This window comes from Bufo gargarizans, chromosome 6 (genome assembly GCF_014858855.1).
Source record: "Bufo gargarizans isolate SCDJY-AF-19 chromosome 6, ASM1485885v1, whole genome shotgun sequence".
NCBI lineage: Eukaryota > Metazoa > Chordata > Amphibia > Anura > Bufonidae > Bufo > Bufo gargarizans.
Genome location: NC_058085.1, coordinates 64,953,374 through 64,978,095, shown reverse-complemented (window position 1 = coordinate 64,978,095; position 24,722 = coordinate 64,953,374). Strand labels below are relative to the sequence as shown.

The 24,722-nt window shown below is 46.5% G+C and overlaps 2 protein-coding genes across 5 annotated transcripts in view; one reads left to right on the top strand and one right to left on the bottom strand.

Annotated features, from left to right (window-relative positions):
- LOC122940046 overlaps positions 1-20,193 on the top strand; it is a 33,846-nt gene extending 13,653 nt beyond the window's left edge. For 3 of the 4 annotated variants that reach the window (XM_044296348.1, XM_044296346.1, XM_044296349.1), the window contains exons 8-16: positions 913-965; positions 3,753-3,885; positions 5,011-5,207; positions 5,286-5,331; positions 7,665-7,730; positions 10,441-10,500; positions 10,582-10,664; positions 13,101-13,195; positions 19,580-20,193. In XM_044296348.1, coding sequence (XP_044152283.1) covers positions 913-965; positions 3,753-3,885; positions 5,011-5,207; positions 5,286-5,331; positions 7,665-7,730; positions 10,441-10,500; positions 10,582-10,664; positions 13,101-13,195; positions 19,580-19,614 — 768 coding nt within the window. In that variant the 3' untranslated portion in view covers positions 19,615-20,193. The remainder of the gene's footprint in view (positions 1-912; positions 966-3,752; positions 3,886-5,010; positions 5,208-5,285; positions 5,332-7,664; positions 7,731-10,440; positions 10,501-10,581; positions 10,665-13,100; positions 13,196-19,579) is intronic. The other variant, XM_044296347.1, reaches the window with a different exon arrangement.
- LOC122940048 (histone H3.3A) lies at positions 19,741-24,377 on the bottom strand. The gene is made up of 4 exons (XM_044296350.1): positions 24,227-24,377; positions 23,496-23,631; positions 21,361-21,514; positions 19,741-20,413 (listed from the first exon to the last, which is right to left on the bottom strand). Exons 2-4 carry the CDS (start codon positions 23,621-23,623, stop codon positions 20,285-20,287), a joined length of 411 nt encoding a protein of 136 aa, XP_044152285.1. The 5' UTR covers positions 23,624-23,631; positions 24,227-24,377; the 3' UTR covers positions 19,741-20,284.
- Positions 24,378-24,722: the final 345 nt, after the last annotated feature.

The following is a 24,722-nucleotide window of genomic DNA, read 5'->3' as shown; positions in this document are numbered from 1 at the left end:
TTTTTGCGGTGCGGACGGATCACGGACCCATTCAAGTTGAATGGGTGTGAATCTGTCTGCAGCAGCAGCACGGATGGTGCCCGTGCATTGGGGACTGCAAATTGCGGTCCCCAATGCACGGAACGGCCGGGCAACAGGCGTGTGCATGAGGCCTTAGGCAGATTTTGCCATGGATTTGTTGCAGATTATTACTGTAACATGAGAGTTGGCAGAAATCCAGATCAACAGTTGTGAACAAACATTGCAATCTTAGGTCCGGTGGCCACAGGTCACCTGGTAGCCCTAACCTTGGGTCTGATCTTTCCTTAAAGGGATTATCCAGGAATTTGATATTGATGGCCTATCCTCAGGATAGGTCATCCGTATCAGATTGGTGGGAGTCCGACTCCTAACACCCCTGCTGATCAGCTGTTTGAAGAGGCCTCAGCCCTCCATGAGCACTTAGGCATATTCCTAGGCCACGTGCAGCTCAGCCCTATTCAAGTGAGGGCTGCAATATCAAGCAAAGCCACTATACAATGTACGGCGCTGTGCTTGGCAAGCTGTGAGGATTCCACAGCAGCCCAGGAGTCGGACCCCCGCCAATTCCCGGAGAACCACTTTAAAGCAGTGGTCACATCTGGACATTTATGGCCTATCTCAAGAAAAGAGCCCCATCTTGTGCCACTAGGAATGGAGAGGGGACCGTAAATGCGCAGCTAACTTGAGTATTTTCGGAAGTCACTTCTACATTCCCGGCTGCGGGCAATGGTGCCCCGATCTTGAAATAGAAGCAGGTCCCAGAGAGCATTTATTTTATCCTGTGCAGATGGGAATAGCCCTTTAACATTTCAGCAGGGAAATGCACGTTGAGTGTATGTTTGTCAATGAGAATATGACGTGTCTGTTGAATCTGCTGGTTTATTGCCCTAGGTGTGTGCCACGTATCAGACTGTGCCATGTCGAGAGCTGGGGATGGTGCTGAGGTAAGCGCTTGACGATCTGAAGCACAAACCTCTCTACTTTCTTCTGCAAAATGACTACACCTCCCATCTGTTATGTATTGTTACCCTCGGCAGCAAGCGTCATTAGCCACTGTAGGTGCAGGTGTCACCCAGCGACTATTCCTGCAGCAGGTCGCCCTGACCTCAGCCACACCCAGTAAGATAGTGCCGCCACTCCTTCAAGATCGGCACCGCTAACTGGTTTAGCTAGTTCTGTCAGGGCAGAGGATAATTTCCCTTCCGTCCTGGCAAACTATCTGCTGCTGTTCAGGTTTGTTTCCCTTGGCTCTGATCAGTGCATGTTCACACATTTAGTCGCTGACCTATATACACACAGAAGCAGTATAAACCAAATGAAGCCTCGTAAGACACCAGCAACCATGACCTATGTGTTGTATTACATTACACAAGGGGTTGTCCCACCATAACATAAGTATTTGATCGTGGGGTCTGACCGCTGGGGCACCCCGTCATGACAAGTATGGAGATCCGAAGTTCCTTAATAGAATGGCACGCCCATTATGCAAGCACGCTGCTGCTTTATTCATCTCTATGGGAAGAGTACAGCGCTTGGATATCTCCGGCTGTCCTGTAGAGATCTATGGAGTGGCAGTGGACATACGTAACAGTGGCTCCATTAACTCATGGATTGGAGGGGGTATTGGACACCACCAATTAGATACTTATCCCCTATCTTGTGGATGTAATGGTGGAAACACCCTTTAAAGGACATCTGTCAGCAGATTTGTACCGATGTACTGGCTGACCTGTTACATATGCGCTTGGCAGCTGAAGACCTCTGTGTTGGTCCCATGTTCATATGTGCTCTCATTGCTGAGAAAAAATGATGGTTTAATATATGCAAATGAGCCTCTAGGGGCAACGGGGGCGTTACCATTACACCTAGAGGCTCTGCTCTCTCTGCAACTGCCGCGCCCTATGCACTTTGATTGACAGGGTCAGGCGTGATGACGTTTTCTCTGCCTGGTCCTGTGACATAGTGCAGAGGGAGCAGCAGTTCCAGAGAGAGCAGAGCCTCTAGGTGTAATGACAACGCCCCCGTTGCTCCTAGAGGCTCATTTGCATATAATAAAACATCATTTTTCTCAGCAATGCGGGCACATATGAACATGGGACCAACACAGATGTCTTCAGCTGCCAAGTGCACGTGTAACAGGTCAGCCAGTGTCATAGGTACAAATCTGCTGACTGATTCCCTTTAAAAGATTTTGTCTAATTAGGATAACCCCTGCCCATATGCTATATGTCCTATTAGCACTGGCCCATTTCTTAGCCACTGCTCTGCAGGACCACATATTTCATGGGTTTTCATTAGTTGGAAACCATGTGATGCCAGTGTCCCCGGTCAGCGAGCAGGAGGAGAAGCGCTCCTAAGGGTACATTCACATGACCGTATAGTTTTATCCGTTTCTCATTTTGCGGAATAGATGCGGATCCATTCATTTCTATGGGTGAATAAAATGTGCAGACAACGTTTAGTATGTGGTCCGCATCCGTGTTTCCGCATTTCTAGTCCGCAAAAAAATGAAGCTTGTTCCACTATTGTCCGCACAGATTGGTCCGCAGCCCCATTCAAGTCAATGGATCCGCAAATTACGGATGACATACGGAATGGTTTCCGTACGTCATCAGTTTTTTGCGGATCCGTTTCCGTATTTTTGAAGGCCTTAATAATTCTTTTTTTTCTCTCTCTCTCTCTCTCTCTCTCTCTCTCTCTCTCTCTCTCTCTCTCTCTCTCTCTCTCTCTCTCTCTCTCTCTCTCTCTCTCTCTCTCTCTCTCTCTCTCTTTTTCCTTCCGTTTTCCTTCAGTTTTTTTGCGGACCGTAAAAAAAACTGAAGACATACAGAACACAAACGAAAGTCATTTGTCTGCAAAATGCGGACACGCGGTTCCGTTATTTGCGGACTGCAAAACGGAAAGGATTACACACGGTCGTGTGAATGTACCGTACAGTGAGCTGCCTTTAGAAAAGATTATGAAGTCGTCAAATCGCACACTCTTCTGCATCTGTCATTGTGGGACTGATTCTACTGCGGCCACGCCGAACAGAAACGCTGCAGATTTGCTTGTGATAAAAAAAAATAAAAAATTGCTGCTGAAAAAATCAGCATTGTAAATTGACCCGCACTGCGTATTTGTAATATCCACAGCATGGCAATTTATGCCGTGGTTGTAACCCTTTGCAATGCAGCATCCGTGACCAATCCACAGGCAACTCATGCAGATTTTGCCACGGGTTTGCTGCAGGAGTGTCCCGCCGCAAATTAAGTCCTGTGTGGACCGATCCTTATGTTTATAAAAGGATATTTAAAAAACTGGGTCCCTACAGATCCTGATCCTCATGGGTAGAGCAGCATGTCTAGAGGTTTTTATTTTTTTGCAATCTCTTAAAACTTTTTTTTTTTTTGCACATTTATAGCCAGTAGCTTCTTGACCCTGGGCAGTGAGGGGCTGTCCACATCACGTTTTTAGCCTCCGTTTGACATACAAACCAGGATAAGTTCCCAAATATACCTTCACCGAAAGGCACTGATGTATCACGCTGTATAGGCATATGGTGGCATACGTTGTCTATAGGCTGCCAGTGTAAAGAGTTTTATGACTCCATACTAGAATTCTCTGACTATGCAAACTTTGGGCTGAGAATTTGATGGCATAAAAAAAAAAAAAAAAAAAAAAAAAGTGTTCCATAACCTCAGGCCTGTCCTGTATTGGAATGACACCCATAGGTCTGTTTTTATTTCCAGATATCTGGAGGGCCGCATCTTTGTGGTAGAGGTGCTGCCGGATAGCCAAACTGAAGTAGATGAGGTGGTTCTGGCAGGAGATGTCATTGATGAAATAAATGGCGTATCACTAAGAAATGCATACAATGGACAGGTGAGCAGGACGTGACACTGGGACTGTTAAAGGACAGTCATTTCTATAAAGGTTTCATAAATCAATAGTGCAGGTGAATATAAGAAATGTAGTAATAGATTTTATTGGAGAAAATGCCTCTTTCTCCACTTATCAGACTGCTACTCCACTTATCATTCATTTTGAATACTCTAACAAAATCTGTCTTGAGAGACAGAGGTGAAGACTGATTGATTATTAGCTCTCAGAGAGATCAGGTTATAGCTGCTGCTCACAGAAGTCTATGGGGAGGAGAGAGGAAGCACACAGACGCTGCTTCTAGTAAGTGTATCTCATCCCAGTGCAGGATTCACAACTACACTGCTCAGTACTGCTGTAGAAAATCGTGCATGCTGCTGCTGCTTCTGAACATGTGTCATGGTGTGAAAAGGGAGAAGATTCTCCTGTTTTCTGTGTATGGGAGACATCAAAGCAGCTAGTGTACACCCACTAACTCGGGGAAAGCCGACAAATAAAATAAAATAGAAGTATACTTGACATATTAAGAATGACTGGATACAGTGGTATTCCTCTTGCACATACATGTATGACAACCGTAACGCTTTTTAGAGTCCATTCACATGTCCCCAAGTGTTTTGTGGTCCGCAAATTGCGGATCCGCAAAACACAGACACCAGCCATGTGCGTTCCGCATTTTGTGGACCGCACATGGCCGGTCCTGTAATAGAAATGCCTATTCTTGTCCATGGCTGCGGACAAGAATAGGACATGCTTATCTTGTCCGCGGAACGAAACTGCGGATGCGGACAGCACACGGTGTGCTGACGGCATCTTTTGCGGCCCCATTGAATTGAATAGGTCCGCAAAATTGATGCGGATGTTGGAATGGACCCTAAGTGGGATACAAATTTTTTTTCTCACCACTGATCCTGGGATCTTGTCTTTATTGTTGTACTGTCTCATATGGATCAAAGCATCTCCTCTATAAATTCCCATTGTCTTATTTTTTCAGTTATAGGTTTAATTTCTATTTAAAAAATATATATTTAAAGGGGTTTATGTCTATGGGCTGTGCATGGTTTTTAGACTTGGACTATTTCATTGTTAGAAGAAAACCCCCTCTAACATTTCAGTATCCCTGTATAGGCAGGCACTGTACTAAGTAAGTTGAAGGGGGAGCCACTAATGTTCCGAATGATCCGCTGGCGGTGGAAAGATGGGGAGGTGTTCCGTCCCCTCATGCCGTACATCAGAGGGGTCAGAGAAAGGGTTCCTGACTTCCAACTACAGCAGTGCCCCCGAAGACTAGAGAAGAGCCAGGAGCGTCCACAGCAGGATGGAAGGTGAGATCCTAAAGTGTGCGGGGAATTGGGGAACTGTTCATTTTGTCAACTAACGTCCATATTCCATTTGTTTCTTAGGCTCCTGTATTCTGCGAAGTATCTGGGACAAGCTGATGTTGGAATGGTAAGAGGCAAATACTGTTATATTAACCTGTAAAGGACCATGCAGTAAGTGTACGGTGCGGGTTTATAGAGGAGCTGTCACCTCTCCAGACTTATGTTTTAGTAGCTACAATTCTGGAGCATCTATTCTGATGACTGTATGTCGTGCCATCCCTCTGTTATTTCATAAGATAAGCATGGTCCTCACTGGAGTGAAATTGCACATTTTTTTTGCGACTTTTTAAATAGTCGCAATAGTAAATCTGTCTAGAGATTAATTTACATAAGAAAACACGCCCACTTTCAGAAAACTGGCGAGCATAGTGCAGAGTAGAAAAAAGTTGCACATTTTTGCGCAGTTTTAGCGATTGCGCAAAAATGTGTGACTTTTTCATTATTCTGACTTGAGCTAATGATAAATCTGGCCCATTTACTATTCTGGCGCATGGACCTTCATAAGTTTGGAGTATTGTAAATCCAGCTCCAGATTTACACTGGAATTTTTTACATGCACCAGAATTGTGTCCAAATGAGAAAAAACAACAACTTTACACTACTTATAAATTGGGGTAGATTTACTCCAAAAACGCGCCAAGATTTTGGTGCATTTTTTGGCATACAAAGGCAGGCCCCTTTCATATGAAGTCGCACCCCTTTTTTCCAGAAGCCATACCCCTTTGTCTGGCAAGGTGTAAAAACCTTAGAAAGTGTTGTAAAACAGTTGGTAAATGTGATGCAAAGCATCAGCGCCAGTTTTCTGGCACAAAACTAGTGAATTTTCAATACAAAATTTGTCTTACCTGTAATTTTACTTTCCTTGAGTCCGAAGGCAACACAGAGTGGGATATTCTGCCCCCTAGTCTCCAAACTAGTAGCAGCTCACCAAGAATACTAAAATAAGAATAAGGCTACTTTCACACTAGCGGCACAGACCTCCGGCAGGCTGTTCCGGCAGGTGAACAGCCTGTCGGATCCGTCCTGCCGCTAGTAAATGTTGTGCCCCCGGACTGCCGCTCCATCCCCACCGGCGAGGCAGCGCACGGCGAGAGGCTGCTGGAATAAAACTACAACATGTCTGACATTTATTCCGGCATTCTCTCACCGTGCGCTGCTGTGCATCGCCGGGAACTCCGCCCCCATTATAGCCAATTGGGACGGGGCGGCTGTCCGGGGGCACACGGTCACTAGCGGCAGGACGGATCCGACACCCGACGGAACAGCCTGCAGGAGGTCCGTGCCGCTAGTGTGAAAGTAGCCTTAGCAAAATTAATTGCTGGCGCGATAAGAACCCTCTCTTGCAGCTCACTCGTGTGTTAACAAAATTGAGAAACAGCTGCAAATGTCGTCCATGTGCCGTCCGCGTCCGTATGTCCATTTGACAAATTCTAGAACATGTCCTATTCCGGTCTGTATTGTGGACAATAGTCATTTCTAGTGAGGAGAGGGAGAAAAATGCGGATAGCACACAAAAGTTGTCCCTATTTTGCAGACCCGTGGCTTTCGGACCACGTTGCGGACACGATTGTGTGCATGAGGCCTTAGCCTGTACAGGTTGAACACCCACTATCTGTCCTGTGTGTTAGGCCTCATGCACACGGCCGTTGTTTGGGTCTGCATCCGAGCTGCCGTTTTGGCGGCTCGGATGCGGGCCCATTCACTTCAATGGGGCCGCAAAAGATGCGGACAGCACTCGGTGGCGGACAGTTCCGTGGCCCCGCAAAAACGGGCGGCTTTCGTTTTTTGCGGACCGCAAAAAAAGGAACGGTCGTGTGCATGAGGCCTTATGATTCCTCTATGTGAATTGCTTTGGGCTACTTTCACATCTGCGTTTTCCCTTTCCACAATTGAGATCAGTCATATGGTCTTAATAGCGGGGGGGGGGGGGAAACTCTTCATTGTCGATGGGGACAAAACTGAAGGAAACAGAGTTCACCAGAATGTATTCCGTTCCGTTTTCATTGCGTTCCCATGACGCACAGAAAAGCGCTGTAAGCAGCGTTTTTGAATGCGTCCTGGAATGCGGATCCGTCATGACTCACAATGTAAGGCCTCATGCACACGACCGTGGTGTGTATTGCGGTCCGCAAATCACAGATCCGCAAAACACGGATGGCGTCCGTGCGCGTTCCGCAATTTGCAGAACAGCATGGACAGCCTTTAATATAAATGCCTATTCTTGTCCGCAGTTGTATTATCGTAACGGAAGCGTTGCAGGCAGTTGTATTATCGTAACGGATACGTTTTTGCTGATCCATGACGGATCCAGCAAAAACGCTGGTGTGAAAGTAGCCTTGAATATGCTTTTTGAAACAATGAATTAGATCCACTGTATTTTTTATATTTTTGTAATTCTAGTTTGGAGGCAAGGAAATTCTAGATGTTGGCATCACCAAGGTGCAGAAGCAGAACTGTCTTCCCAGGGTGAGTTTCTTGCCTTGTCATTGTCCCATTTATTACCATTTCTATTGTTTTCTAAGATTCCTCCTAAGAATAAATCCCCGGTTGGTCTCCATACGTATGGGCGTTCGTATTGGTGGGATATGTGACCATTCCGTACCTTCTTCCGTGGCTGTAGTTTTCCAGAACAGCGATAAACATAAAAAATTATGGAACTTTGTTAATTCCTTCCTGTTTTCCATGGCTGGTTCTCCCGTGAGTAATGTAAAAAATTAAAATCAGACATCAGATGTGGGCAGCATGGTGGCTCAGTGGTTAGCACTGGTGCCTTGCAGCGCTGGGGTCCTAGGTTAGAATCCGACCAAGGACAACATCTGCCTGGAGTTTGTATGTTCTCCCCGTGTTTGCGTGGGTTTCCTCCGGGTTCTCCGGTTTCCTCCCACACTCCAAAGACATACTGATAGGGAACTTAGATTGTGAGCCCCATTGGGGACAGTTGGATGCTAATGTCTGTAAAGCGCTGCGGAATATAGTAGCGCTATATAAAATGCATAAAATAAAGAAATAAATCACATGACAATACCTTTCTAACAAAGCTAGAACCAGCCCTGTACCTCACATGGATCCAGAGATCTCATGCATTGCTCCAACTGTTCTGCTAGATTTATTTCAAGCTGGCAGCTCGGGGGCGTGTCCTTTCTCAGGGGGCGTGTCTTTTCTGCTGCAGCTGAAGGATGGAACTGAGCATGTGCTTCCATCCCAGTGAGCTGGACAGAGAATTTAGATAAAGAGTAAACAGCAGGTGGCGCTCTACAGATAGATTTCAATAAATAACCCTGTAGCTATAATACATTTTAGGGCTCATTCAGACGGCCGTATGAATGAGTCTACATCTGTTACGCAATTTTGTAGAATGGGTACGTACCTATTCATTTCAATGGGGCCGCAAAAGATGCGGACAGCACACTGTCCGCAACCGTGGTTCCGTTCTGCAGAAAAGATAGGGCTTGTCCTATTCTTGTCCACAATAGGCATTGTCAATTAAAGGTTGCAGCCATGTGCTGTCTGCAAATTGCGGAACGCACATGGCCGGTATCCGTGTTTTGCAGATCCGCAAAGCACTACGGCCGTCTGAATGGGCCCTTAATTACAAAACTATTCAGATGCAGGTGCTGGTTTAAAAAAAAAGAAAAAAATTTTTGTGCGACAACCTCTTTAATTCTGGAGGAAATATAGCTTCTGGCAATTTCGGGTTGTCGGAAGCCTCCAGTTATGTCGCCACACAGCTTCTGACTATTCCGGGTTGTCGGAAGCCTCCAGTTATGTCGCCACTCAGCTTCTGACTATTCCGGGTTGTCGGAAGCCTCCAGTTATGTCGCCACACAGCTTCTGACTATTCTGGGTTGTCGGAAGCCTCCAGTTATGTCGCCACACAGCTTCTGGCAATTTCGGGTTGTCGGAAGCCTCCAGTTATGTCGCCACACAGCTTCTGACTATTCCGGGTTGTCGGAAGCCTCCAGTTATGTCGCCACTCAGCTTCTGACTATTCCGGGTTGTCGGAAGCCTCCAGTTATGTCGCCACACAGCTTCTGACTATTCTGGGTTGTCGGAAGCCTCCAGTTATGTCGCCACACAGCTTCTGACTATTCTGGGTTGTCGGAAGCCTCCAGTTATGTCGCCACACAGCTTCTGACTATTCTGGGTTGTCGGAAGCCTCCAGTTATGTCGCCACACAGCTTCTGACTATTCTGGGTTGTCGGAAGCCTCCAGTTATGTCGCCACACAGCTTCTGACTATTCTGGGTTGTCGGAAGCCTCCAGTTATGTCGCCACACAGCTTCTGACTATTCTGGGTTGTCGGAAGCCTCCAGTTATGTCGCCACACAGCTTCTGACTATTCCGGGTTGTCGGAAGCCTCCAGTTATGTCGCCACACAGCTTCTGACTATTCTGGGTTGTCGGAAGCCTCCAGTTATGTCGCCACACAGCTTCTGACTATTCTGGGTTGTCGGAAGCCTCCAGTTATGTCGCCACACAGCTTCTGACTATTCTGGGTTGTCGGAAGCCTCCAGTTATGTCGCCACACAGCTTCTGACTATTCCGGGTTGTCGGAAGCCTCCAGTTATGTCGCCACACAGCTTCTGACTATTCCGGGTTGTCGGAAGCCTCCAGTTATGTCGCCACACAGCTTCTGACTATTCCGGGTTGTCGGAAGCCTCCAGTTATGTCGCCACACAGCTTCTGACTATTCTGGGTTGTCGGAAGCCTCCAGTTATGTCGCCACACAGCTTCTGACTATTCTGGGTTGTCGGAAGCCTCCAGTTATGTCGCCACACAGCTTCTGACTATTCTGGGTTGTCGGAAGCCTCCAGTTATGTCGCCACACAGCTTCTGACTATTCTGGGTTGTCGGAAGCCTCCAGTTATGTCGCCACACAGCTTCTGACTATTCTGGGTTGTCGGAAGCCTCCAGTTATGTCGCCACACAGCTTCTGACTATTCTGGGTTGTCGGAAGCCTCCAGTTATGTCGCCACACAGCTTCTGACTATTCCGGGTTGTCGGAAGACTCCAGTTATGTCGCCACACAGCTTCTGAATATTTTGGGTTGTCGGAAGCCTCCCGTTATGTCGCCACACAGCTTCTGACTATTGGTCCAGGGCCGATACCGGGTCTGGATGGCAGACTGTGAATGGCCACGGCTCGGTCAGCACTCACCTTGAACCTTCTCTTTTGCAGGATGTATTGCTTGACATCAAGGAGACAGAAGTTGCCGTAAAGGACAAGGAATCTTCAGAGGTAAATGATGGGAGTAGAAAATGGTCTCCGTTTGTAGACTGCACTGAACAAGGCCTTGACTCTGCCTGTGTATTCCTGCAGGTCCTGTTTCACTACTCGTACCCAGAGATTTCCAGCGTGGGGCGAAGGCTGGATAACAGGAAGGTCTTTGCATTATGTGCCGTGTGAGTATGATGACTGGACGCGTGTTGATGAATATTTGACAGGCACCACCTTATGTAAAGTGGATAAAAGATATACAGTAGTTGGGGCTCATGCACATTATACACGGCTCATTTTCAGGGGTTATGACCACTGCTGCAGCACAGATATGAGGTGACCAGGACAGGAGCTGCTGGACATGCGTGCCTATGTGTGCTCCCACAGGCCAGCGCATTTTCCTATAGTGTGCAAGAGCGACCACCACTCCTAGATTACAGGGTGGTCGTAACTATGGAAACAAGCAGTGTATAATGTGACAGAAAAATGAATAGAGCCAGCAAAGGAGGCAATATGGACAATCACAATACATTAGTAAGTGGCTTGATAAATGCCAGCTGCTGAAGTGACACAACCCCTTTAAGGCGCATGTTCAGGCAGTGGCGTACACACAATCCATGGGGCCCCGGTGCAAAACTGATCCATGAAACCCCCTCCCCCCCCCACCACCTAAATTTGTACTTCCACCAGGTCTAGAGAGCCACAGGCTGAAGACTAATGCAAGAACAAGAAGGTATACCACAATGTGCACGGTCTGTTCATCCCTTTATAAGCAGATGTAGCAGAGCAGAGTTAGGCCTCTTTCACACGAGCGTGACGGATTAGGTCCGGATGCGTTCAGTGAAACTCGCACTATTTTGAAAGCAAGTTCAGTCCGTTTTGTCTGCGATTGCGTTCAGTTGTTCAGTTTTTTCCGCGCGGGTGCAATACGTTTTGATGCGTTTTTCACGCGCGTGATAATAAACTGAAGGTTTACAAACAACATCTCCTAGCAACCATCAGTGAAAAACGTATTGTATCCGGATGCACTTGCTTCCGGATGCAATGCGTTTTTCACTGAAGCCCCATTCACTTCTATGGGGCCAGAGTTCTATATTCTGCGTGAAAAACGCAGAATATAGAACATGCTGCGATTTTCACGCAACGCAGAACTGATGCGTGAAAAACAACGCTCATGTACACAGACCCATTGAAATGAATGGGTCAGGATTCAGTGCGGGTGTTATGCGTACATGTCACGCATTGCACCCACGGGGAAAACTCGCTCATGTAAAAAGGGGCCTTAGGGCTCTTTCACACTTGCGTTGTTCTGTTCCGGCATAGAGTTCCGTTGTTGGGGCTCTATGCCGGAAGAATCCTGATCAGGATTATCCCCATGCATTCTGAATGGAGTGAAATCCGTTCAGGATGCATCAGGACCGGAGAAAATACCTGAACACTTGCCGCAAGGCCGGATCCGGAATTAATGCCCATTGAAAGGCTGAAGGCCGGATCCGGATTAATGCTAAACGTCGTTTCGGCGCATTACTGGATCCGACATTTAGCTTTTTCTGAATGGTTACCATGGCTGCCAGGACGCTAAAGTCCTGTTTGCCATGGTAAAGTGTAGTGGGGGAGCAGTATACTTGCCGTCCGTGCGGCTCCCGGGGCGCTTCAGAGTGACGTCAGGGCACCCCACGTGCATGGATGACGTGATCGCATGGACGTAATTCTGGAGCGCCCCGGGAGCCGTATGGACGGTAAGTATACTGCTCCCCCACTCCCCACTACTACTATGGCAACCAGGACTTTAATAGCGTCCTGGCTGCCATAGAAACACTGAACGCATTTTGAAGACTGATCCGTCTTCAAATGCTTTCAGTTCACTTGCGTTTTTCCGGATCCGGCGTGTAATTCCGGCAAATGGAGTACACGACGGATCCAGACAACGCAAGTGTGAAAGAGCCCTTAACAAATGGCCTCAACCATAACTATGTACTTTTACCCAGAAGTGCAGGTGTCAGCATCAGGTACCAGCAATACATTTCCCACGTAAAACCAGCTACATTATGTAGCAGAGCTGGTTTTGTTATGCATTTCTTTTGTCTTCATATGGTAAAATACTCCATTGGCCTATCAATGGCTTTATAACTAACGCCTCATTCACAGAGCTATGGGGACTGGGTATTGCGGATGTGCTAGCGGCCATCTAGCAACCCATGTCCTCAGCTCTGTACACAAAATCCTGGTGACAGGTTCCCTTTAAACTATGACGCCCAAGCTGCCCCCCTTGCTTGGCTGTTCTCATAACGCCATAGGGGTAGAATATAGCAGGTGTGGTCTGACCTCAGGGACCACTGCTGATCCTAGAATTGAAAAGTCCCTTTGGTGTCTTTTCCTGCACAGCAACTCAAAGGGCAAAAACCTTTGAAGGAGCCGCAGCGCTGTGGTCTCTTTGAGGGATCAGTGGGAGTGAGATCCCATCATTTGGACAACAAACACTGCATGCGGTTATGCAAAATCCGGCAGGATTTACACCACTAAAAGCAAAGTTTTCAGCTGCATATTTTGCTGTGAAGTGCAGCTCCAAGCCAAGAGATCATATCGAATATATAACTGTATACTGTTCCTCCACGTCCTAGTGAGAAAGACGAGGACTGCGACATGAATTCTTTTAACTGCTTCGTGTTTGAAGTCTCTAACCACAAGGAGTGTGAAGAGCTCATAAAGCGCATCGGTAAGTGGTGCTCAACTAGTCTGGCTTTCACGCCATTTACCCGGACCCATTTAGTTTTTCTTTTCCGGTATTACGTTGCGTCACAGGGGCTCAATACCGGAAAAGAACTGATCAGTTTTCAGGATGTCTTCAGTTTAGTCACTGAACAGCATTTTGGATTGAGGAAATACCGCAGCATGCTGCAGTTTTATCTCAGTCCAAAATTCCAGATCCGGCATTCATTTATATTGAAATCTATTAGTGCTGGATCCATCCTTCCGGTCTCCAGACTGGTAAAAATGTGAATTTTTTTTTTTTTTTTAATTATACAGGTCCTTCTCAAAAAATTAGCATATTGTGATAAAGTTCATTATTTTCTGTAATGTACTGATAAACATTAGACGTTCATATATTTTAGATTCATTACACACCAACTGAAGTAGTTCAAGCCTTTTATTGTTTTAATATTGATGATTTTGGCATACAGCTCATGAAAACCCAAAATTCCTATCTAAAAAAATTAGCATATCATGAAAAGGTTCTCTAAACGAGCTATTAACCTAATCATCTGAATCAACTAATTAACTCTAAACACCTGCAAAAGATTCCTGAGGCTTTTAAAAACTCCCAGCCTTGTTCATTACTCAAAACCGCAATCATGGGTAAGACTGCCGACCTGACTGCTGTCCAGAAGGCCATCATTGACACCCTCAAGCAAGAGGGCAAGACACAGAAAGAAATTTCTGAACGAATAGGCTGTTCCCAGAGTGCTGTATCAAGGCACCTCAGTGGGAAGTCTGTGGGAAGGAAAAAGTGTGGCAGAAAATGCTGCACAACGAGAAGAGGTGACCGGACCCTGAGGAAGATTGTGGAGAAGGACCGATTCCAGACCTTGGGGGACCTGCGGAAGCAGTGGACTGAGTCTGGAGTAGAAACATCCAGAGCCACCGTGTACAGGCGTGTGCAGGAAATGGGCTACAGGTGCCGCATTCCCCAGGTCAAGCCACTTTTGAACCAGAAACAGCGGCAGAAGCGCCTGACCTGGGCTACAGAGAAGCAGCACTGGACTGTTGCTCAGTGGTCCAAAGTACTTTTTTCGGATGAAAGCAAATTTTGCATGTCATTCGGAAATCAAGGTGCCAGAGTCTGGAGGAAGACTGGGGAGAGGGAAATGCCAAAATGCCTGAAGTCCAGTGTCAAGTACCCACAGTCAGTGATGGTCTGGGGTGCCATGTCAGCTGCTGGTGTTGGTCCACTGTGTTTTATCAAGAGCAGGGACAATGCAGCTAGCTATCAGGAGATTTTGGAGCACTTCATGCTTCCATCTGCTGAAAAGCTTTATGGAGATGAAGATTTCATTTTTCAGCACAACCTGGCACCTGCTCACAGTGCCCAAACCACTGGTAACTGGTTTACTGACCATGGTATTACTGTGCTCAATTGGCCTGCCAACTCTCCTGACCTGAACCCCATAGAGAATCTGTGGGATATTGGGAAGAGAAAGTTGAGAGACGCAAGACCCAACACTCTGGATGAGCTTAAGGCCGCTATCGAAGCATCCTGGGCCTCCATAACACCTCAGCAGTGCCACAGGCTGATTGCCTCCATGCCACGCCGCATTGAAGCAGTCATTTCTGCAAAAGGATTCCCGACCAAGTATTGAGTGCAGAACTGAACATAATTATTTGAAGGTTGACTTTTCTTGTATTAAAAACACATTTTTTTTATTGGTCGGATGAAATATGCTAATTTTTTGAGATAGGAAATTTGGGTTTTCATGAGCTGTATGCCAAAATCATCAATATTAAAACAATAAAAGGCTTGAACTACTTCAGTTGGTGTGTAATGAATCCAAAATATATGAAAGTCTAATGTTTATCAGTACATTACAGAAAATAATGAACTTTATCACAATATGCTAATTTTTTGAGAAGGACCTGTATATACAGTTGCAATAAAAAGTATGTGAACCCTTTGGAATGATATGGATTTCTGCACAAATTGGTCATAAAATGTGATCTGATCTTCATCTAAGTCACAACAATAGACAATCACAGTCTGCTTAAACTAATAACACACAAAGAATTAAATGTTACCATGTTTTTATTGAACACACCATTGGAAGTGCAGGTGGAAAAAGTATGTGAACCCCTAGACCACGGGTGTCAAACACAAGGCCCGCGGGCTGAATCCGACCCGCCAGACCTCGTCATGTGGCCCGCGTAGCTGCCGCCAGCCTTCACCTTTTTATTATCACTACTACAAGCGCTCGCCGAGAGGAGGGAGGAGGCAGGCTGGGCGCTGGCAGTGTGAGTCATACGTCTTTATGAATGAAGCAGGCGGCGTGGGTGCATGACATATGACTCACGCTGCCAGCGCCTGTCCTCTCGGCGAGCGCTTGTAGTTGTAAGTACCGGTAATACACAGCGCTCCTTATGCGATTATATACATACGGTAACCATTAACTATACGATTATACAGTGAGCGGGGCCCGTGTAGTAGAATAGTCACTGCACGGGCCCCGCTGTCATTATAAAAGCAGATGCCGGCCCCTAGCCCGTGTATTGAGGGTCATTCACTACTACAGGGACACTTATGGAGGGGATCTGTGGATGACACATAGCATAAGATGCTATATATGTGTCATCCACAGATCCCCCATAACAGTGCGTTACCCACAGATCCCCCATAACAGTGCCATCCACAGATCCCCCATAACAGTGCCACCCACAGACCACAATTAGTTCAAAACCCACCAAAAGCACACCTTTTGGTTCAAAATATTTTTTTTCTTATTTTCCTCCTCAAAAACCTAGGTGCGTCTTATGGGCCGGTGCATCTTATAGGACGAAAAATACGGTAACCCTTACAGTTCTAGAATGTGTTGGATAACACTGACAATGCTGTCAGTGTTATCCAACACATTCCAGAACGGTAAGGGTTACATAGCATCAGAAATCAGTATAATGCTATGTGACCCCAGTCAGCGCTTGCAGGTCAAGCTTTCAGAGCTAGTTATTACTTACATTATTACAAAAAACAGTAATAATTGAATGCAGTGACAATCATTTATGATAATAAAGAGTGGACACATAGTCCTACAGATACAACCGGCCCTTTGAGGGTGACCAAACTGCTGATGCGGCCCCCGATGAATTTGACACCCCTGCCCTAGACTAATGACATCTTCAAGAGCTAATTGGAGTAAGGTGTCAGCCAACTGGAGTCCTATCAATGAGATGAGATTGGAGGTGTTGGTTACAGCTGCCCTAAAAAACACACACCAGTTCTGGGTTTGCTTTTCACAAGAAGCATTGCCTGATGTGAATGATGCCTCGCACAAAAGAGCTCTCAGAAGACCTACGATTAAGAATTGTTGACTTGCATAAAGCTGGAAAGGGTTATAAAAGTATCTCCAAAAGCCTTGCTGTTCATCAGTCCACGGTAAGACAAATTGTCTATAAATGAGGAAAGTTCAGCACTGCTGCTACTCTCCCTAGGAGTGGCCGTCCTGTAAAGATGACTGCAAGAGCACAGCGCAGACTGCTCAATGAGGTGAAGAAGAATCCTAGAGCAGTTATAGGCAAACTGCGTCTCTCCAGCTGTTGCAAAACTACAACTCCCACCATTCCCTGCTGTAGGCAGTCTTTGCATGCTGGGAGTTGTAGTTCTGCAACAGCTGGAGACGCAGTTTGCCTATCACTGTCCTAGAGTGTCAGCTAAAGACTTACAAAAGTCTCTGGCATATGCTAACATCCCTAAACAAGAATGGATTTCATGGGAGGATACCACTGCTGTCCAAAAAAAACAATACTGCACATTTGCACAAGAGCACCTGGATGTTCCACAGCAGTACTGGCAAAATATTCTGTGGACAGATGAAACCAAAGTTGAGTTGTTTGGAAGAAACACACAACAATATGTGTGGAGAAAAAGAGGCACAGCACACCAACATCAAAACCTCATCCCAACTGTGAAGTATGGTGGTGGGGGCATCATGGTTTGGGGCTGCTTTGCTGCGTCACGGCTTGGACGGATTGCCATCATCGAAGGAAAAAATGAATTCCCAAGTTTATCAAGACATTTTGCAGGAGAACTTAAGGCCATCTGTCCACCAGCTGAAGCTCAACAGAAGATGGGTATTCCAACAGGACAACGACCCAAAGCATAGAAGTAAATCAACAACAGAATGGCTTAAATAGAAGAAAATACGCCTTCTGGAGTGGCCCAGTCAGAGTCCTGACCTCAACCTGATTGAGATGCTGTGGCATGACCTCAAGAAAGCGATTCACACCAGACATCCCAAGAATATTGCTGAACTGAAACAGTTCTGTAAAGAGGAATGGTCAAGAATTACTCCTGACCGTTGTGCACGTCTGATCTGCAACTACAGGAAACGTTCGGTTGAAGTTATTGCTGCCAAAGGAGGTTCAACCAGTTATTAAATCCAAGGGTTCACATACTTTTTCCACCTGCACTGTGAATGTTTACATGGTGTGTTCAATAAAAACATGGTAACATGTAATTCTTTGTGTGTTATTAGTTTAAGCAGACTGTGATTGTCTATTGTTGTGACTTAGATGAAGATCAGATCACATTTTATGACCAATTTGTGCAGAAATCCACATCATTCCAAAGGGTTCACATACTTTTTCTTGCAACTGTATATAAATATATAACTGATCAGTTTCTCCAGTTGACATCTGGAGAGACGGATCAGTTCTTGCAATGCATTTGTAAGACTTATCTAGGGGTGGGCAATATGGCCTAAAATCTATATTGCGATATAATTTTAAGCATATGCTATATATTGTTTTCTATATATGGGGGGGGGGGGGCTGTTTTAAACTTTTTATTTATTAACTTCGCCTCCTCAAGGGCTAGGACCCTTGTCATATTCACCCTAATAGTGCTCTATTAGGGTGAATAGGACTTTTACACTCATCCTGCTGCCCTGTGCACACAACAGCAGGGAGCTGACCATGGCAGCCCCTCTGGTAACTCAAACCTACCCCCCTCCCCAGTATTAATCATTGGTGGCAGTGGCCACAGGGTCCCCCTCATCATTGGAGGCAGTTCCGATCAGAGTCCCAGCTATGTAATGCTGGGGCTCCGCTCAGTTACCATGGCAGCCAGGACGCTACTGAAGTCCTGGCTGCCATGGTATGTTAGTGAGCAGCATTATACTTACATGCACTGTGGCGCGCTCCTTGTAATAGGTCTCTGCGGCACAGGAACAAATTTATATCGCCTACCCCTATACTGATCCACATCCATCTACGTGCAGATTGCCAGATCCGGCGACGGAACTCCTTGCCTGATCACTCTGCCCCAAGTGTGAAAGTAGCTTTAGACGAGCATGTCCAGGATGATTTCCTGTTATGTAGACTGCCCCTTACACAGGACCTTCATATAATACTGCATCTCCGTCTGCCCTTTCCTTCTACAGAGTTATAGTTACAGCAGGCCAGGTTCTTGCAGAATGAGTGCAGACCAGCGCATGTCAATGGGGCTGCAAAATATGCAGACAGCAGTGTGCTGTCCGCATCAGTTCCATTCCACAGCCCCACAAATAGGCTACATGCACATGGCCATTGTGCATTTTGCAAAACAGCCAATGATATAACTGCCTATTCTTGTCCACAAAATTGGCTTTTTTTGCAGACCACAGAACAGAGCAACAGATGTTGACAGCACACAGAGTGCTGTCGGTTCTGCATCCAAGCCACGAAAAACTGCAGCTCAGATGCGGACCAAAACAGTCATGTGCATGAGGCCATATCAAGCATGTCCTATTCTTGACTGCAATTGTGGACAATAGGCATTTATTTAATAGGCTGCCTGTTCCACAAGTTGTGGAACAGACGGCAGCAGTGTTAGGCTACTTTTACACTTGCGTTCAGAGCAGATCCGCTCATATAATGCAGACGATGGATCCGTTCAGACTTACACTGAAAGTTAATGGGGGATGGATCAGTTTGAAAATTGCACCATATTGTGTCACCTTCAAACGGATCCACCCCCATTGACTTCCATTGGGAGTCTGGACGGATCCGTTTGCCTCCGCACGGCCTGGCGGACACCCGAACGCTGCAAGCAGCGTTCAGGTGTCCGCCTGCTAAGCGGAGCCCAAACGCTGCCAGACTGATGCATTCTGAGCGGATCCACATCCACTCAGAATGCATTAGGGCTGGACAGATGCGTTCAGGGGCCGCTTGTGAGAGCCTTTAAACGGAACTCACAAGCGGAGCCCCGAACGCAAATGTGAAAGTAGCCTTAGATGACAGCACACAATGGGCTAAAGCCTTCAATGGACCTTCCACTCTGGTCCTACAAGGATTGATATACACATGTCTAGTCCATAGAAGTCAGTTACTGTCATTACAACATGTATCCCTTTTGCAGCAACAGGCTTCAAGCATACAGAATGGTTTGTGTGACCAAGAAGTGGATGACCTCTAGAATATTCTACCAAAAAAATAACTACTGAACTTTGTACTAAAGAATCCTACAATAAAGAATTTATTTTTTTAACTGCTGTAAGTCATTTAAATAAGGAATCGGGATGAATGAAAACATTTAATTTAGAATACTGACACTACAATATAAAATAGCTCTCATAAATGCACATCGTGTCTGTAGCTGCCTTGTTAACACATCAGTCTGCACTGTACAAAGCACCAGGTCACCTCATGTTGGACAAGCTGCAGTGACCATCCAAATCTGAGTTACAATGAGTGAAACAATGACTAACAGTCCCATGGTTACTCTAGGCAGGAACACTTACTGACCCTGAATATTAGCCTGGTGCAGAAGATACAAGGCGTTACCAAGCATGAAGACCTCTCCCCATCAGCACACAGGCTGGAGAATCCCTTACTGACTGCTTATTGCATTGGCTGCAGAGCATAGTGGAACAGGACCAAGGTCATGCAGAAGCACCCGCTGCCCAGCATCAGTCTATACCCAGGACAGCCAGAATCAGAAGCATTTACCCTGAGTGGCAGATGGAATGGTTATCTGTTACAAAAAGGAGACGATCCATAGAAAATAAAAACACAAGTTAACAAAGTATTATACACAATCACTATAAAAACTCCACAAGTGCCACTATGCCCGCTCTCCTCGTATCCGGCGAGCAAGCTGGATGTCCTTGGGCATGATGGTCACTCTCTTCGCATGAATGGCACACAGGTTGGTGTCTTCAAACAGACCAACAAGATATGCTTCACTGGCCTCCTGCAAGACAAGAGGTAGAAGAATTATAAGTTATTGCTGCATAAGGTACATCCATCAATCTACTTGTCACTTGCAGCATTCCTGCCACAGGATTATATTCACAGCTCTATAGCATGGGGGACAGGGTTTCAAAATGTATCACCTATGTAGCCATCCAGGGTTCTGTTATTAATCTATCCTCATAAGGACTAATGCACCCCCCCCCCCCCTCCCAATCTGGTCTGTATCAGACAGGAATAGGACTGTTCTATTAGGGCAGTGTTTCCCAACCAGTGTGCCTCCAGCTGTTGCAAAACTACAACTCCCAGCATGCCTTGATAGCCTTTGGCTGTGCGGGCATGCTGGGAGTTGTAGTTTTGCAACAGCTGGAGGCACACTGGTTGGGAAACACTGTATTAGGGAACATGCAGCAGGGACAACTGGTGCCCACGTTTTGCAGATCCACATATGACCAATGGTCATGTGCCTCAAGTCATTAATATCAGACCAGCAGGATGCGACACCTCACTGAAGCTGTTCCCTGCAGCCAATAGCACCAGAACCACCACATCCACTTAAATGGGAGCAGAGATGCAGTGACCCAACAGTCACTACACATTGAGCTGTCCTTCCCACATCAGCCGGGGCCCTCAACACCCCTTCACACTACAGGATCCTGAGGACCGTACAGCCACCACTGCTACTGATCACAGGAAGTTAATAACCTAAAAGCCTGTAAGGGGCAGTAAATAGCAGAACGTGACTGAACAGTGATTGACCTGCAGTCAAGTTTGCGCATCAAATCCCATGTTCTATCGAAGCAGACAATTTAAACCCCCCAGCGACTTGGACTCTGGATCTAAAATCTGCAGATCTCACGCTCAATAGCTCCCAGGCATGTGGACATGCTCCTACAGGAAGCTGCCAGATACTGAGATACACAACAGTAGAGTTTGTGCAATAGTTACCTGCAGGGCTCCAATAGCAGCACTCTGGAAGCGGAGGTCAGTCTTAAAGTCCTGTGCAATCTCTCTCACCAGCCTCTGGAAGGGGAGCTTACGAATCAACAGCTCAGTTGACTTCTGGTAACGACGGATCTCACGCAGAGCAACAGTGCCAGGCCTAGAGTAAGCAACGAGATTCATTACTACTGCAGCCCCACATTAGACCAGGCTTGAAGTGACTTACAGACATTAACTGTTGATTATCTATCCACAGGATTAGGTCACCCATGTGTGAACTGGTCAGGGTGCCAAGAGTTAGACATCCACAAATCACCCAAGTGCTGCAGCCTGTGATAGAATTAGGGATGAGCAAATCAACTGCGGATGAAACCTCTGAAGTCTATTGGTATAAAACCTCATTCTAATACTGTGCAGAGCTTCGTAAACTATTAGAATGTATTGGCTGCGATGAGCCGAAGTTGTTACTAAGTGAAGATTCGTGTGACTTTGTGCAACAACTTCATAAATTAATTTGTACTGTAAAAAGCCATTTCCTAACTCTGGGTGGCTTCCATGTGGTACCTTGGAACAAAAACCAGAGTTCAGGATATTCTTTTTTTTTACAGTACAGTATAAATCAATTTCTGAAATTATGCGAAGTCTCACGAGACTTCATGTAGTAGTAACTTCAGCTCATCACAGCCAATACTTTACGAAGCTCCTGCGCTGCACAGTATTAGAATGAAGTTGTATGCAAATAAACTTCAGAGGTTTCATCTGAAGTTAATTTGCTCATCCCTAGATAGAATACCTAGTACACCACCATACACTGTATAGTGGCCATGTGTGGTATTGCAAGGCTGCACAAAGTCCATGCAACAGAATCACATCCCCTTCAAACAAGCTGGCCAGCAGAAGCCAGACCCCCACAATAGAAACTGACCCATCAGGAAAGGTCAGCATTATCTTAAAGGCAAGGATAACCACATAAGGGTTTGAGTGTCTAATACTGATTACCCATCCCCAGTATCTCCAACAACTGGAAGCCCACCAGTCGTGAGGAGGTCACACGCTGCCTTATAGCTTACCATCCATAGTATAGTAGCTGTGTTTGGTGTTGCAGCCTAGGCCCATTCACTTCAATGGGACTTAGCAGCTCCTAGGCCGTGACAAAACTGGACTAGGAAGAGACTTCAAACAATCACTAGCACCACGGCCTCCTTAAACAGCTGATCAGCAAGGCTGCCATCAGTAGTAAGCATTAAATGGGTATTCTGGTTGTTCCAGAGGATGGGGATAACAAAGATCTGTGGAGATCGTACCTGCCACTCATCATTTCAGGCTGTTCTTGTGAACAGAGCGGCTGGTCGCACGCGTATGACTGCTCCATGCATTTCTACAGGAGCACTGTACTCTGCCATCTCTGGAACTCCCACAAAAAACAAAATTGAGTGCCAATGCACATAAGCAACCGGCCACTCTGGTTATTTTAGCGACGCTGTATCCCCCCAAAGCCCATGTATTGTGTGATCAGCGGGGGTCCTGGTTACCCACAATCTAACTGAAATAGCCCTTTAAAGGGGGTTCTGCAGTTTTGTTCTAACTGATGATCTATCCTCTGACCAGCAGGGGTCCAACACTCGGGGCACCCCTCCGATCAGTTGTTTGAGAAGGCCGCAGTGCCACGGTCTTCACAGTTTACCACTAGCCCAGTGACATCAAGACTAATATCACTTGCCTGGACGAGGCCAAGCTCTGTTCACTTGAATGGAGCTTAGCAGCGCCCAGGCCAGTTAATACTTGCCGTGACGTCACTGGGCCTGCGGTAAACAGTGAGAAGGCTGCAGCGCTGCTGGTTTCTCAAACTGATCAGTGGGGGTCCCGGGTGTCAGACCCTCACCGGTCAGATGCTGATCTATCCAGAGGATAGATCAGTTTAAACAAACTGTAGAACCCCATTAATGAAGATTACTCAGAAACAGCAAGTACACCTAGCTGTCACTTGAGCATCTACTGGCTTACAGCACCATTACGCTGAGCACTTCATAAAGGTACACAGCTCTACTGCTGCCCAATGGCAGCAACTTCAGGTCACAGGCAGTTTATACAGGTCAGACATCTTCCAGCACAAGCAAGCGCCAACTTATCTCAGAACATACCTGTAACGGTGGGGCTTCTTCACACCTCCAGTAGAGGGCGCACTTTTCCTGGCAGCTTTGGTGGCCAGTTGTTTACGGGGAGCCTTTCCACCAGTGGACTTACGGGCGGTCTGCTTTGTACGTGCCATCTCTTACCCTGCGGAGAGGAGATCTCATTACATTTCTTGTAGGCAAAAAAATCCCCTCTATTACTAACATATGGGGAGAACACCATATATACACATTTTATCTAACACTTAAAGGGATTGTCCACCCATTAAGTGTACATGAAAGGGGGTTATCCAAGAGTTCTTAAACAGATTCAGAACTAAATAACTACCCACAAAAGCCATTTTAGTCCAAATGGCTGATAACAGGGAGCAGTAACTTTAAGATCCGTGGCATCACATTGTTAACTGCCGAGATAATTGTCTCTGATGACGTCACAACTGAAAAGGCGGTAAACCGCTTTAAACTTAGTCACGTGCTACTGGGCAGCCAATCAGCGGCCGAGATCAGCTGAGAACGTTACAGTGGAAATCCCCGCGCTCCAGCCTCACGATATAACCGCCATCTGGCACAACTGATAACCCAGAGCAACATTTATACAAGCGACGCAACAACCAGCGGCAAAGCCAGCAGGCGCCTAACATAACGTACACGTAGAAAAAAAAATGTAACACCCCGAGACTAAATAACCGCCCCGACGCCCACGTAGATGCCTAACATTAGCGAGGTCCAATTGCACTTACTTGCTCCCGGTACCTTCGACCTGCGTCTTCCCTCCTCACAACAGAAGTCGTCTATGCGTAAAACGGCGAATTACGCGCTTTATATAGCAGGCCGAGCTCGTGCGTCTTACGTCACAACCCCTTGGCGTATCGTCACCGCAGCCCGAACACGACGGGCCCTTCCCATTGGTCGGTATAATTGTTTGACATTCGGGTCGTCCTCGGAAGCTCCGCCCCAAAGCGGCTGCCTGGTGATTGGTTGGAATATCAGCTGGTGATTGGTTCTTAACGTAAGGCTGTCATTGGCCAGTTAAATAGAGCAATAGACCAATGAAAAGGGACGCCTGTTCAGGCGTTTTGATTGGCTGAATCGAGAACGTTTCTATCCTGTTCTTGTCTCGAAGCTCTGGCTGGAGCTGAGTGCGCGGTCGCCGCCATGTCTCCCAGCAGGGGCCTGTGCTAGGGCGCCCTCCCCTGGAGACACTGAGCAGGGCTACACGCAGTCCCATACTAAAAG

Coding starts and splice junctions, on each gene's coding strand:
- LOC122940048 (XM_044296350.1), bottom strand. CDS start 23,623: ATGGCACGTACAAAGCAGACCGCCCGTAAGTCCACTGGTGGAAAGGCT. Junction 21,515..23,495: donor AAGAAGCCCCACCGTTACAG/GTATGTTCTGAG, acceptor TGCTTACTCTAG/GCCTGGCACTGTTGCTCTGC. Junction 20,414..21,360: donor CTGCTATTGGAGCCCTGCAG/GTAACTATTGCA, acceptor CTTGTCTTGCAG/GAGGCCAGTGAAGCATATCT.